The 12,169-nt window shown below is 34.6% G+C and overlaps 1 protein-coding gene across 1 annotated transcript in view; it reads left to right on the top strand.

Annotated features, from left to right (window-relative positions):
* LOC150076299 (F-box only protein 44-like) overlaps window positions 1-12,169 on the top strand; it is an 85,800-nt gene that overhangs the window by 73,377 nt on the left and 254 nt on the right. Inside the window, exon 4 of the mRNA XM_090387120.1 lies at window positions 1,581-1,716. Coding sequence (XP_090243246.1) covers window positions 1,581-1,716 — 136 coding nt within the window. The remainder of the gene's footprint in view (window positions 1-1,580; window positions 1,717-12,169) is intronic.

The following is a 12,169-nucleotide window of genomic DNA, read 5'->3' as shown; positions in this document are numbered from 1 at the left end:
TCCCTGTACAGTTTCTTATTATACTCATCAGAGACATTAGTCCTATAGCACACTCCTACTCTCAATTTTGATCTCCCAATGCTTATGTCACACCAAACTGACTCGACACTGCACTGTCCACCGATGTCGACTGGCTTCACTTCTTTGGATTTTATGTATTTCTTAACTAATAGCATAACCCCCTCCTCCCTTCCTGTCCTGTCTATCCTTTCTGTAGACATTGTACTCCCCAAATTCCATTTCTGCATTCCTTATGCCTGTGTGACACCACATCTCTGATATCCCAACAATATCTGCCTTTGATGTTTTGAGCAATACCGCAAATTCATCAAATTTATTTACCAAACTCCTAGCATTGGTGTACACGCAAGTATACATGCACCTGTTCCTATTCTTAGCTACCCTAACGCAACCCATGTGTTTACTTGTACCCAATGATTCCCAGCAGTCTCTGAAGTATCCTGCATCTTATTTTCCAGGCTGCTGCTCATTCCAATAGAAGCAGTGCAAGAATCACTTTCACCTCTGCCAGTGGCTACTGTTAATCTATTAGTCCTTGTATCCCCCCAATCTAGCAGTTTTCCGACCCACCTAATACTGCCTCGATAGCATCAGCAAACATTCTTGCACCCTTTCTATTTAAGTGTATCCCATCCCTGTAGAACCAGTCTCTCCTGTTAACAAGTACAGACTAGGCTGAAAAAAATTCTACCCCTTGAGCCTTGCACAATCTTTCCAGGGCCGAATTGATCGACAGTGTTCTCATCATATACTCCCTCCTATCGTTTCTGAGAATTGCAGACACTGTCAAATTCAACCCTAATTCACTGCTTTTTTTTCAACAGTGACCTGTACTTGTTAAGTAATTCCGCCGGTCTCCTACTCTTAACTATAACAAGAAACCCATTTTGTTTCAAGAAAGTTATCAGTCTTGTGATATATGGTGTCAGGTTGCCTTATTTGTGGGTTTTTATAATTTTTTTTTTTTTTTTGTATTTTATTATCCATTGAATATTTGTAAAATAATGAGGAGTTTACCTCAATATAGTACATAGAACACTTCCATATGATTGAATTAGATAGTATGAACCAGAGCTGTGATTCTCAATACGTTCTACATTGATATCAATATTTGTAAAATAATAAGAGGAGTTTACCTCAATATAGTACATGGAACACTTCCGTATGATTGAATAAAAGTGTAGTTTAATGAGATTAAAGTAACATTACTGGGCAAAATAATGTTTTTGTTTTTATCCACAGCAGTGCACTTAAATTGCTATGACAGCTTAAACACTTCGGGTTTGGTCTGTGTCTTGTTGTATAACTTGATAAGTGTGTGCATGTGCATGCATGCATCTTAATTTATAAATTTATTTTAATAAATTTAATATAGATTTCTAGTTTCTCTAATAAACATTATTTCAAAGCATTCTCATTATAATATTCATAGCAGCTGAAAGTTAAGAAAACTGTGAGGCATAAACTTATTTTTTAAAAATTTATTACATCAATTCCAACTGGAATTAAAGTATTGTTTAATATATAATATGATGTGTAAATATCTTATTTGCTTGTAGGCATGCTGCAAGATTTGACTGTGGAAGTAAATTCACTTTAAGAGTAAGCCTCCTTGATGGTAGTTGTAAATGTGTTGATAAATTTGAATATGGGCCTTATGTTGAACAACAGTGGACAGGCAGACAATGGAAACAGGTAAACTATAAATTTTTCCCATGAGTATAAAGTAAAGCATATCATAAGAGGAATAATATTTATGATTCGTTTTATGATAATTTTTGCACTTTCTATTTGTTGATTTTACCTACTTATATGTAGTGATCTTCTTACAAAAATTTAAAAAAGTAAATTTTAGCACATGAAAGAGTAACGTACATGGTACAAAACAAGGTAAGAAAAACATTCACAGTGTAAAACGATATTTTACATTAGAAAAAATATTTTTTTTAATATGCCAAAGAAAATTCTCCAATTGTACATTGAAGAATTGAATATTTTACCATAAAAATCTTGACATAAAGTGTTTACTTTATTAAAATTACTGATAATTAAAAATGACAAGGATATTGTAATCTTTTCAGTCAAACAATATATGAGGTACATTCAAAAAGTTCCCGGAATTTTACTATAAAAGTTTGAGTGAACAGTGGGCTTACTAATTTAATCTTCAAAGTACCTTCTTTCTGCACACGCACACTTGCTTCATCAGTCTTCCCAAAGCTTTGAATCATTCTTTAAAATCTTTTTTTTTTTTTTTTTTTTTTTTTTTTTTTTAGTGCACTTAGGGCTACTTCAGCATTTCCTTCAATGTCTGTGATGAAATAATGTTTTGCAGCCAAGACCTGCTGAGCTGCCATTGCCATGTGACTGGGCACATTGTTGTGGTGCAGAATCCAGCCATCCTTTCATTTTTGAGGTCAACTTCACATTCTCACACAAATGTGTCAAAACCTCAAAATAGTAAGATCCTGAGTAGATTTTTTGAACAAATCACCTGCAATGGCTTTCCTACAGTCCATTTGATCGTTCAACAGCAAGCATGGAACACACACGACGCATCCCTAAATCTTACATCAGGATTGTGTGTACTGAGCCTATAGACAGTCCAACTTCATCAGCAATCTCAACAGCAGTCATTCACCTATCATTTCACACAAGTTCTTTCACTTTCATGATATTTCAGCATTAATATGGTACATCTTCTAGTGTTTCCTGTCCATTTTTAAATCAATTAAACCACTCATAAACTGCTTTATGAGTGGTTTAATCTCCATAAACTTCCTGTAATGCTTGCAGCATCTCTGTAGAACTTTTTACAAGTTTAACGAAGAACTTGATATTAGCGCACTGGTCAAACTGCAACGTTCTGCAATTAATCAGCTGTGACACAAGTGGAGTAGTCGAACCAGTTCCCACTTGGCATGTGTGCACACCAAAGTCAACATCAATGCCCCACAAAACTTTTAAGGCCATAGTACAAACCATTTAAATACCACCATGTGATTCTGGTAACTTTTTGAATGTATTACATATGTTGGTTCTTAGTTTTATATATATGTTTACCTATCTTTTTTACTCAGCTTAAATGAAGTTGGAGTGCTTGTTTTCAATATAAGCAGACTTATTTTGTAGTGTTTTCTGATAGTTTACCTTAAAAATGAAGTGTTGACTAAATATTGGCAAAATGACAAACTTTGTGGAATAAATAAAAATGAGATCACTTTGGATTTATTGACAATTTATATACACATTTATAGAACAGAAGATTTAAAAGTCAATGAAGTTTTAATGACATTTACTTGTGGTATTTAGGAAGAAAAATAAGATAAATAAGTACACAATTTCCTTAATATTCCAAGATACTCTTATTCCTACTCCTTTTCTTATTTATAAAGTTGATAGGTTGTGTGGGAAATGAAAAATTCCGTTTGTTTGCAATGAAGCAGAAGTTATTTGTTATGATTAGAGATGAATGGGAGGAATTATATATCATCTTTGTACATGGCTGATCTGACTTCAAACAAAACAAAGATAAAAAATAAAATAATGTGCTACTTCTCCAACAACTTGTGCCTGTAAGTACCCCCTACCTCAAAGTAAACTCACTACTAAGTGTAAGGTTCATTTTTATTTATTTGTTCATATGTAGTCATGACAAGTAAACAGTTCAAAAATGTTTACAGTGTTTGTTTAAAATTTCATATTTTTTTAAATGTTATTTAACTAAATCGTAGATATAGCTTAGCTTATTTCAGCACTCACCTGAAAACGAAGCCCTTGTCATTGAGTGGTTTAAGCGCCACACATCACTTAACATATTAAACAAAAAGATTCCCGCCAACTTCTCCCCTATTTGGAATTTAGCACATATTAAGTTTCCACTTGCACTGAAATGCATTTCGGGAACTCGACCTGTATATAACACACTCGCGCGCTCTCTCCCCTCCCCACTATAGCTAACTGAAGATGATTTAAAAAGTCGCTCGTGCGCGGCTATTAGCTTTGCTAGACAACTTCAACAGATTTTTAAAAATACAGATATCAAATTAAAATTTACATCTTATAACAAATTAAGTTCTAAATTCAGTTCATACAAGACAACATACGAGTATGGGACACAAGATCATAATAACATTATATATTTGATTAGATGCCAATCAGACTGTCAAGCATGTTACGTAGGCAGTACAACAGCAAAATTTGGGACATCAAAAATTTCTAACATGCGTGCCTACTATCACTTTAATAGCTTCAAATCTAATTTAGCAAGTATAGAACTAACACAACATGTTCAATCTTATAATCATAACCCACTCATCGATTCAGCGATCACAATAGTTAAACTAAATTCCAGTTATAAAATCCTTCAAAACGAAGCACTCATCATTGAGTGGTTTAAGTGCCACACATCACTTAATATATTAAACAAAAAGATTCCCACCAACTTCTACCCTGTTTGGAATTTAGCACGTATTAAGTTTCCACGTGCACTGAAATGCATTTCGGGAACTCAACCTGTATATAACACACTCGCGCGCTCTCTCCCCTCCCCACTATAGTTAACTGAAGACGATTTCGAAAGTCGCTCGTGCGCGGCTATTAGTTTTTATCTCACTTCATTTAATTTATATTAATTAGACAACCATAGAATGGAAGGTGCACTTTCCTTTCTTAGAAAAATTTTTAAAACCCATAACTTAGTTTTTTAAATTTACAATTCCCGCAAGTCATTAGAATCACATAACTACTATGTACGTGGTAAAACTTTCAACCAACTAAGCGGATTACTATGAGGTGAGTGCTGAAAAATTAAGCTAAGTATATCTACGATTTAGTCATTACATCACAGCACATAAGGACTCCTTAAAATATCATCAGTGTTATATAACTTCCATTTGGAAAGGTCTGAGTTTTGAGTCTAGCTGTAAACTAAAAGAATTCCTGACAGCCTTTTCATTTAGTTGGTCTTAGCAAAGGAGTGAGGTTTTTCTTCCATGTAAAACAGTCATGAATGCACAACAGAAACCTATACACACTGGCATGGATGGCAATAGGAATACACTACATATGACATGTTTAAATCTCCAGGATTAAGTGCACCTTCTTTTGGGCAGAATACCTTCATCATCTTCACCCTCATCATAGTTGAGTGTTATATTATATTGAAATAATTTGAAAATTGTGGACATCACTGTATGTTTCATTTCCATTTTTGAGGATATTTTGCTTTTGCCAGTGGCTGAGACCAAAAAATCGTCTGTAAAAGCTTGAAGTTAGCCAAATTTTGAGCCACTGTCATTGACAGAACCAAAGCATCCTCAAAAGTGGAAAATGAACATTGAAATGCATATAATTTTAAAGCTACAGATTAATAACTTTGTTTATTTAAAGATAGTAGTTCCTTGAAATATTACAATAGTACAGTACACACAGAAACATAAATATTTTAAAATTTGATACATACTTTCACTGATATTTTATGCTGAAATTCAAGTTTTATATAGGAACTGTTTTTCATAATTGGCCTGGGACTAAACATCTACCTGGTATTTATACTAACTTTATCAGCATTTCTCAAAGGATACTGATACCTAAATTAGGGCAAAGGTTTAATAGGTGTAGGATCAAATATTTGTTGGACTTTCAAGCTCTACAGTGAGTTATTATTATTATTATTATTATTAGCCACATGGTACAAGGAAGCCTGAGGCTTATGCTGCACCAGCCAAAAAAAATAAATTCCTGAGTTACCCGTGTGTGTGTGTGTGTGTGTGTGTGTGTGTGAGAGAGAGAGAGAGAGAGAGAGAGAGAGAGAGAGAGAGAGAGAGAGAGAGAGAGAGAGAGAGAAGTAGAAAGGCATCACCAAGAAAGAGAGGCTGACTGGGCTAGCCGAGTGGGTAAAGTACCTGCCCGGCAACCCAAAGGTCGCGGGTTCGATTCCTGCCTCGGGCTTGGATCAAAGTACTGCAAAAACCTTGGGAGGTGCAATATGGCCACAGAAGCCGATGCGCCAACAACTACCAAATCAAAAAAAAAAAAAACAAGAAAGAGAAGAATGATGATATCCAGCTCAGGACCCTGGGTTTGCCAAGCCCATACTCACCAGATGTGAGCCCCCGGAGTCGTCTCATGAAACAAGTAAGTACATGTGCTGTGTTAGGGTAACTAAGAGTAAGAACAGGCATACATGTATACTTGCATGTTCACCAATGCCAGGAGCATAGTAAATAAATTTCAGTGTATACCCACGCATGCACACACTGGCAAAAAAAAAAATATAAACCTTTATTCAATATTGAATTGGGCTGCCTTTCTTTTGAATAACAGCAAGTGTGTGGCATGGCATGGATTCTGTAAGGTGTTTTAGTGCATTTTGATCTAATTGTAATCATTCTTCCAGCAAAATATCATGCAGCTGTGACAAAGTTGAAGGAAGAGGACTTTGTTGCCAAATAGCTCTCTCCCATGCATTCTTAACAGAATTGCGATCAGAAGAATGTGGAGGCCAGGGAAGATGGTGGAAATCCATATAATATTCCCCAAATCAGTCTTGCACAATTCTACCACAATGTGCTCTTGCATTGTCATACATAAAGTGACCATTGTCGTAGGGATAAAAGTGTAACATTGCAGACTTTTCTTCCAACTCTTGTATTGATGATCTTGGTAAATCACCTCTTACTATTCCCAGTACCCTTTATTCAATGCCTCCTGTGGTCTTCCATCAAAAGGATGTCAGAAGGATTTTGAACAACCTTAATGCTAAGAAAGCTCCAGATATCCTGATGGTATTTTTCTGCTTGTTTTCAAAACCTGTGCTTGTGTATCAATAATTTTGGTAGTTGTAAATGTGTTGATAAATTTGAATATGAGCCTTATGTTGAACAACAGTGGACAGGCAGACAGGATAAATTTTTCCCATGAGTATAAAGTAAAGCATATCATAAGAGGAATCATATTTATGATTCGTTTTATGATAATTTTCTACCATACTCCATTCAATGCCTCCTGTTGTCTTCCATATAAAGGATGTCAGAAGGATTTTGAACAATCTTCATAATTTTGAAGGTATTTCTCCAGATCCTAATGGTATTTCTCCACTTGTTCTCAAAACTTGTGCTTATGAACTTACACCTGTTCTGTGTCACCTTTTTTCACTTTCATATTGCCTTTTTTTTTCACTTTCATATTTCATATAGCAAAGGTGTTTTCCTTTCTGCTTGGAAATTTGCTCATATCCATATAATATTCCAGTTCCTAAAAACGGTAACAAATCCCTCCCATTCAATTATCATCCTATAACACTTACTTCTACTCTTTCTAAAGTAATGGAGAAATCAATTAACCACCACCTCTTAAACTATCTATAAACCTTCCATCTGATCAGTGATCACCAGTATAGATTCCATTAGTGTTGATCCAGTGGTGATTCTGGCTTGTTACCAATCTGTGGACAAATTCAGTGGAAAAGTTTGGTGAAACTCAAACAGTTGCTCATGACATTCCAAAGGCTTTTGATCGTGTTTGGCATAAAGGTCTTCTAAACAAGCTTTCGTCTTATGGTTTGCCAACTGTATACCCAATTACTTTTTTTGTAATTGGGTTTTCTCTCTGACCACTCACTGCAGGTGATGGTCAGAGACTTTTTACTTCTCCACTAATGCTGGCATTCCCCAAGGTTCAGTTCTATCTCCCAACCTTTTCCTCTTGTATATTAATGACCTTCCATTGACTGGAAATCCTATCCATAGTTTTGCTGATGAGAGCACATTGCATTCCACCTTCCAGTTTGAGAAACCTTGTCCTGCACAAACAGCTTCAACTTCTCGAATATCCACTGTTAATTCCTTAAATGCTGATCTCTAGGTAATTCTCCAGTGGGGCAAAGCTAACTTAGTTGATTTCAATTCTTCTGAAACTCAGTCCTGACATATTTTGGAAAAAGAATTCTTCTGCTCCTGCTAATCTTCGATGACACTATGATTTCTAAGTAAGATCATATATCTCTATTGGGATAAGCATATTACAAATATTACTTCCTCTGCATCTAAAAAACTGAGTTTTGTCTTTTGCACCTGGTGTTACTTTTCTTCCAAACAGCTATTCACTCTGTACAAATTGCAAATGCACCCTACCATGGAATATTGTTCCCTCATCTGGAACACTGCCCCTGAAACCTCTTTCCAGCTTCTAAAATCCATTCAGAGGATAATTAATAACTCATCTCTAACAGGGTCTCTCCACTCTGCTGCTTTCCTTTTCTGTAGATGCTTCCTTAGGCACTGTTCTTCTGAATTGGCTTCTATAATTCACACTCTCTCTTCCAAACCAGCCCAAACATGTGCCATAACCAGTCAACATCCTTTTACTGTCCAACTTGAATCAAACTCACAGAACCAACTTTTCTTCTTTCTCATTTATTTGTTCAACTTCCGTTTTCTGGAACAACCTTCCTTCATACATATTTCCTGAAAATTACAATCTACAGAAATTCAAGTCTAATGTTAACAAGTATCTTCTTTCATCTTCTCAACCTTCAACCCATGCACGGTACTAATAGTACTAAGTACTATTAGTTCTAATACCGCTCATGTTTGGGGTTTTCTTTAAAAAAAATAAAAGTCTGATGCAAAATTCCCGTACTCCCTTGCTAGCATTCAACCTTCCACAGGTATCATTTTTGCATTAAAGTCTTAATTTTCATTAACTGTTATAATGTATTCTTTGCTCACAAATTATATAGGAAACATATAAACTGAAGTAAATTTCAGTAATGTATTAAATTATTTTAGTAGTGTAAAAACAATTTTGATATTTTTGTTTCTGTCATGCTTATATTCTTAATGTAAATTCATTAAAGTTGAAATAAAATGATTAAATTTGATATGTGTGCCATATTTATTAAGATTCAGGTATAAGTTTGTCTTGCTCTTATGTAAAACTCTGCACTTGTTCAATATTCCAAAGAAAAAGAAACTGCTAGTCTAATACAAAGTCATCAAAATATTCTTTCATTCTCTGATCAACTATAATGAAATAAAATAGATATCCAGTACTCCTATTACTAGTACAGATATCCTATTACTTTAATATAAAAATACATGGTATATATATATATATATATATATATATATATATATATATATATATATATATATTAATAAAAGTAGTGAATAATGTACAATGTTGTATCTAGAAATTTGATATTTTATTTTATTAGAGTGAATTTTAACACTTTTAATCTGGTATTGTTTATCACTTTTATCAATATATCTTCTGTTTATTATTTTATTATTAATGTCTTATTATTATATTAAAACGATGTATGAGTGTAATAGTACAGCGTAGTAGTATAAATGTGTAATAGTACTGTATTGGTTATTCATTCAGTATCATGATAGTAGTGTCAGAATGCAATAACATTTTCCATACATAGCTAAAGTTAAATCTTTATTCAGTTTGTTGGAAAGTTACAGAGAAAGGCAACAAAATTGGTGAAGGGAACAAAGGGTTGCTTTCACCAAGAAAGCATCTAGAGACTAGACATCTGCGAAGTAATCTAATTGAGGTGTTTAAGGCTTTGAATGGATTGAGCAAGCTCAGTGCTAATGGAATACTTCCTCTTGCTCAGACCACACACAAGAGGAGGAGGCACAAGTTCAAATTGAGGAAGGATGGTTACAGAATAGATGTGCAGAAGTTTGCCTTTAGCCAGTGGGTAGTTGATTGTTGGAACAGCAATCAGCTACCCACTTGAGGGTAGGAGGTTAGGCAGGCGAAGGCAGATTACGAGAAATCTTTGGCAAAAGATGCTAAGAAAAACAGCAAGGATTTCTTTACTTATATAAACTCTAAAAGGAAGAGGATGAATCTGATTGGTTCACTTGATATAGAGAAGGGCAACAAGATTGGTGAGGGGGAATGAAGGGATCCTCTTACCAAGAGAGGCTTAAGTTCTGCAAATTGCAGTGGCTGGAGACTAGGCACCTGCGCAGTGATCTGATTGAGGTGTATAAGGCCTTGAATGGGTTGAGCACGCTGCATTCTGATGGGATCCTTCCACTTGTTCAGATTAAGAACCTAAGGGGACATAAATTCAAATTAAGAAAAGACAGATGTAGAATAGATGTGTGGAAATTTGCCTTTAGCCAGCTGGTGGTTAATTGCTTGAACAAACTTCCATCTGTCGTTGTGGAAGTTGATAGGTTAAATAAATTTAAGGAGGAACTGGACAGGCATTTGGAGGGAATGGTGTGTTTTTTTTTTTTTTTTTTTTTTTTTTTGGCTGATGCTGCATAAGCTATATTGCATCACATGCCACTACTACTACAGACTGCCATCTGTTGTTGTGGAAGGTGACAGTTTAAATAAATTGAAAGAAGACAAACTATTGAAGAGAATGAATAGGTGTAGATTTTTTTTTTTTGTCTGGTGCTATATAAACTTGCTTTTTTGCATCATTTGCCACTGATGCTAATGATACAGTATGCATTGATGCTATAAGGGCATTTATTAGGAGGAATGGAATTTCATGTGTGGGACCAAAGGAATATGAAGAACATTCATGATACATGGGAAGAATACCATGTTTCAACTTGTATATGACTTCTGTTTCTCATTATGTTCTCTTTCCTTTTCTGTGTGGCAAGATAGCACTATGTTACTTGCCACCAAGGTCCAAATTTAACCTGGTTCCCTGATAAGCTTCCTGGTCTTTACAAGAAACTTTTGATATCTTTTTTCAGGTTTCCTTTGTTTAGAAAAGAAGAGAAAAATATGTTTACCAACTATAACAGACATTAGGCATTTACTTAAATAAATAGTGTATTAATTTGTTAAAAAGTTACATATTTATTTTCTTTATTTTAGTGGTTAGTATCTTTTGATCAACCCTTAGGGATTTCCACAGAGATTTACAAGGTCCAAAAAAAAAAAAAAAGTGTGGTGATGTTAAATGGAAATTACATCATCACCCAAGTACATAACTTAGTGCATAGAGAGCCAGTGGAAACTATGCCATCAGTTCAAGAATAGTTATTGGAACTAATCTGTGATTCTTCAACCAAACATCTTCAAAAAGTCTTGAGTAATATCTTCTTTTGCATTCATTGTATTTCCTTCGTGGCATTCAGTTGAAATAAAAATCTGAAAAAAAATTTATCTTTCTAAAATTTTTACGAATGTTTATTGAAAGTGGTGGGGTTACATCCATGACTCTTTTAGTGTTTAATGAGGTGGCCCACATAACTAGCCATGAAAACTTTGGGAACCACTGTGTTTGTAGTATTTGTTTCAGTATTTTTTCCCTTCAGTATTCCCCTCCCCTTGATGAAAATAGGGAATTCTATCTTGAATACTAGAATTCTGTAGTTACCAACAGTGCTGTTTAATTTCATCATATTGAATGAATTTCTAAATTCCTTCCAGTTTCAAAAATTTAAAACGATTGTATCTTCCTTATGAAAAAAAATTTGATTTAAATAAACAGAAAATTAAAGGAAAAACATCCTTATGTTTTTGACAATTTTGTTTTTAAAAAGAAACTGGATTGTTAAAAAAAATTATGTAAGTTATAAAATTACATAAAAGCTTGAATTTGTAAAATAGTTGAATTATTCTGTCGAGTTATTCTGTCCTCTTCAGCATTTTATTCCTTAAATATGTAAAAAAAAAAAAGTAAAGTGCAGCCATTATCAACCCACTGCAGGATGGAAGCCTCCTCAACAATTCATGCTAAGGGAAATGGACCATAATCTGCCACGCTGGTCCAGTGTGGGTTGGCAGATCGACCGTATTCAGCAGTCAGGGGCTTGAACCCCAGTCTACTCAAAGAGCGTGTGCTACTGCACTCCCGCTCCTGCCCACTTGGCTACGGAGGCAGTTTGTGATAAGACAGTTTACTTAAATCTAAAATCAAAACGTTTGGTGTGTTATGCAGAGAGTTCTGCAGTTGAAATATGAAAAACAGATCCATCTTGTTTCTTAGTAATTGAGAACAAATATTGCATTTTTTTAGTATTAGACTTTGGGGGAAAAAATGTGCATTATGTAATACATCTCTTTATAGTCATCATAAATATGTAAATATACTTAATTAAGATTCACTAGTCATGTTGTTAGAGGTTAAATTTAAATTCAAATCACTCTC

This window comes from Mastigoproctus giganteus, chromosome 13, assembly GCF_048544385.1.
Source record: "Mastigoproctus giganteus isolate SK-2022 chromosome 13, ASM4854438v1, whole genome shotgun sequence".
Lineage (NCBI taxonomy): Eukaryota > Metazoa > Arthropoda > Arachnida > Uropygi > Thelyphonidae > Mastigoproctus > Mastigoproctus giganteus.
The sequence above is the reverse complement of the archived record's forward strand: the minus strand, read 5'-3'. Positions and strand labels throughout refer to the sequence as shown.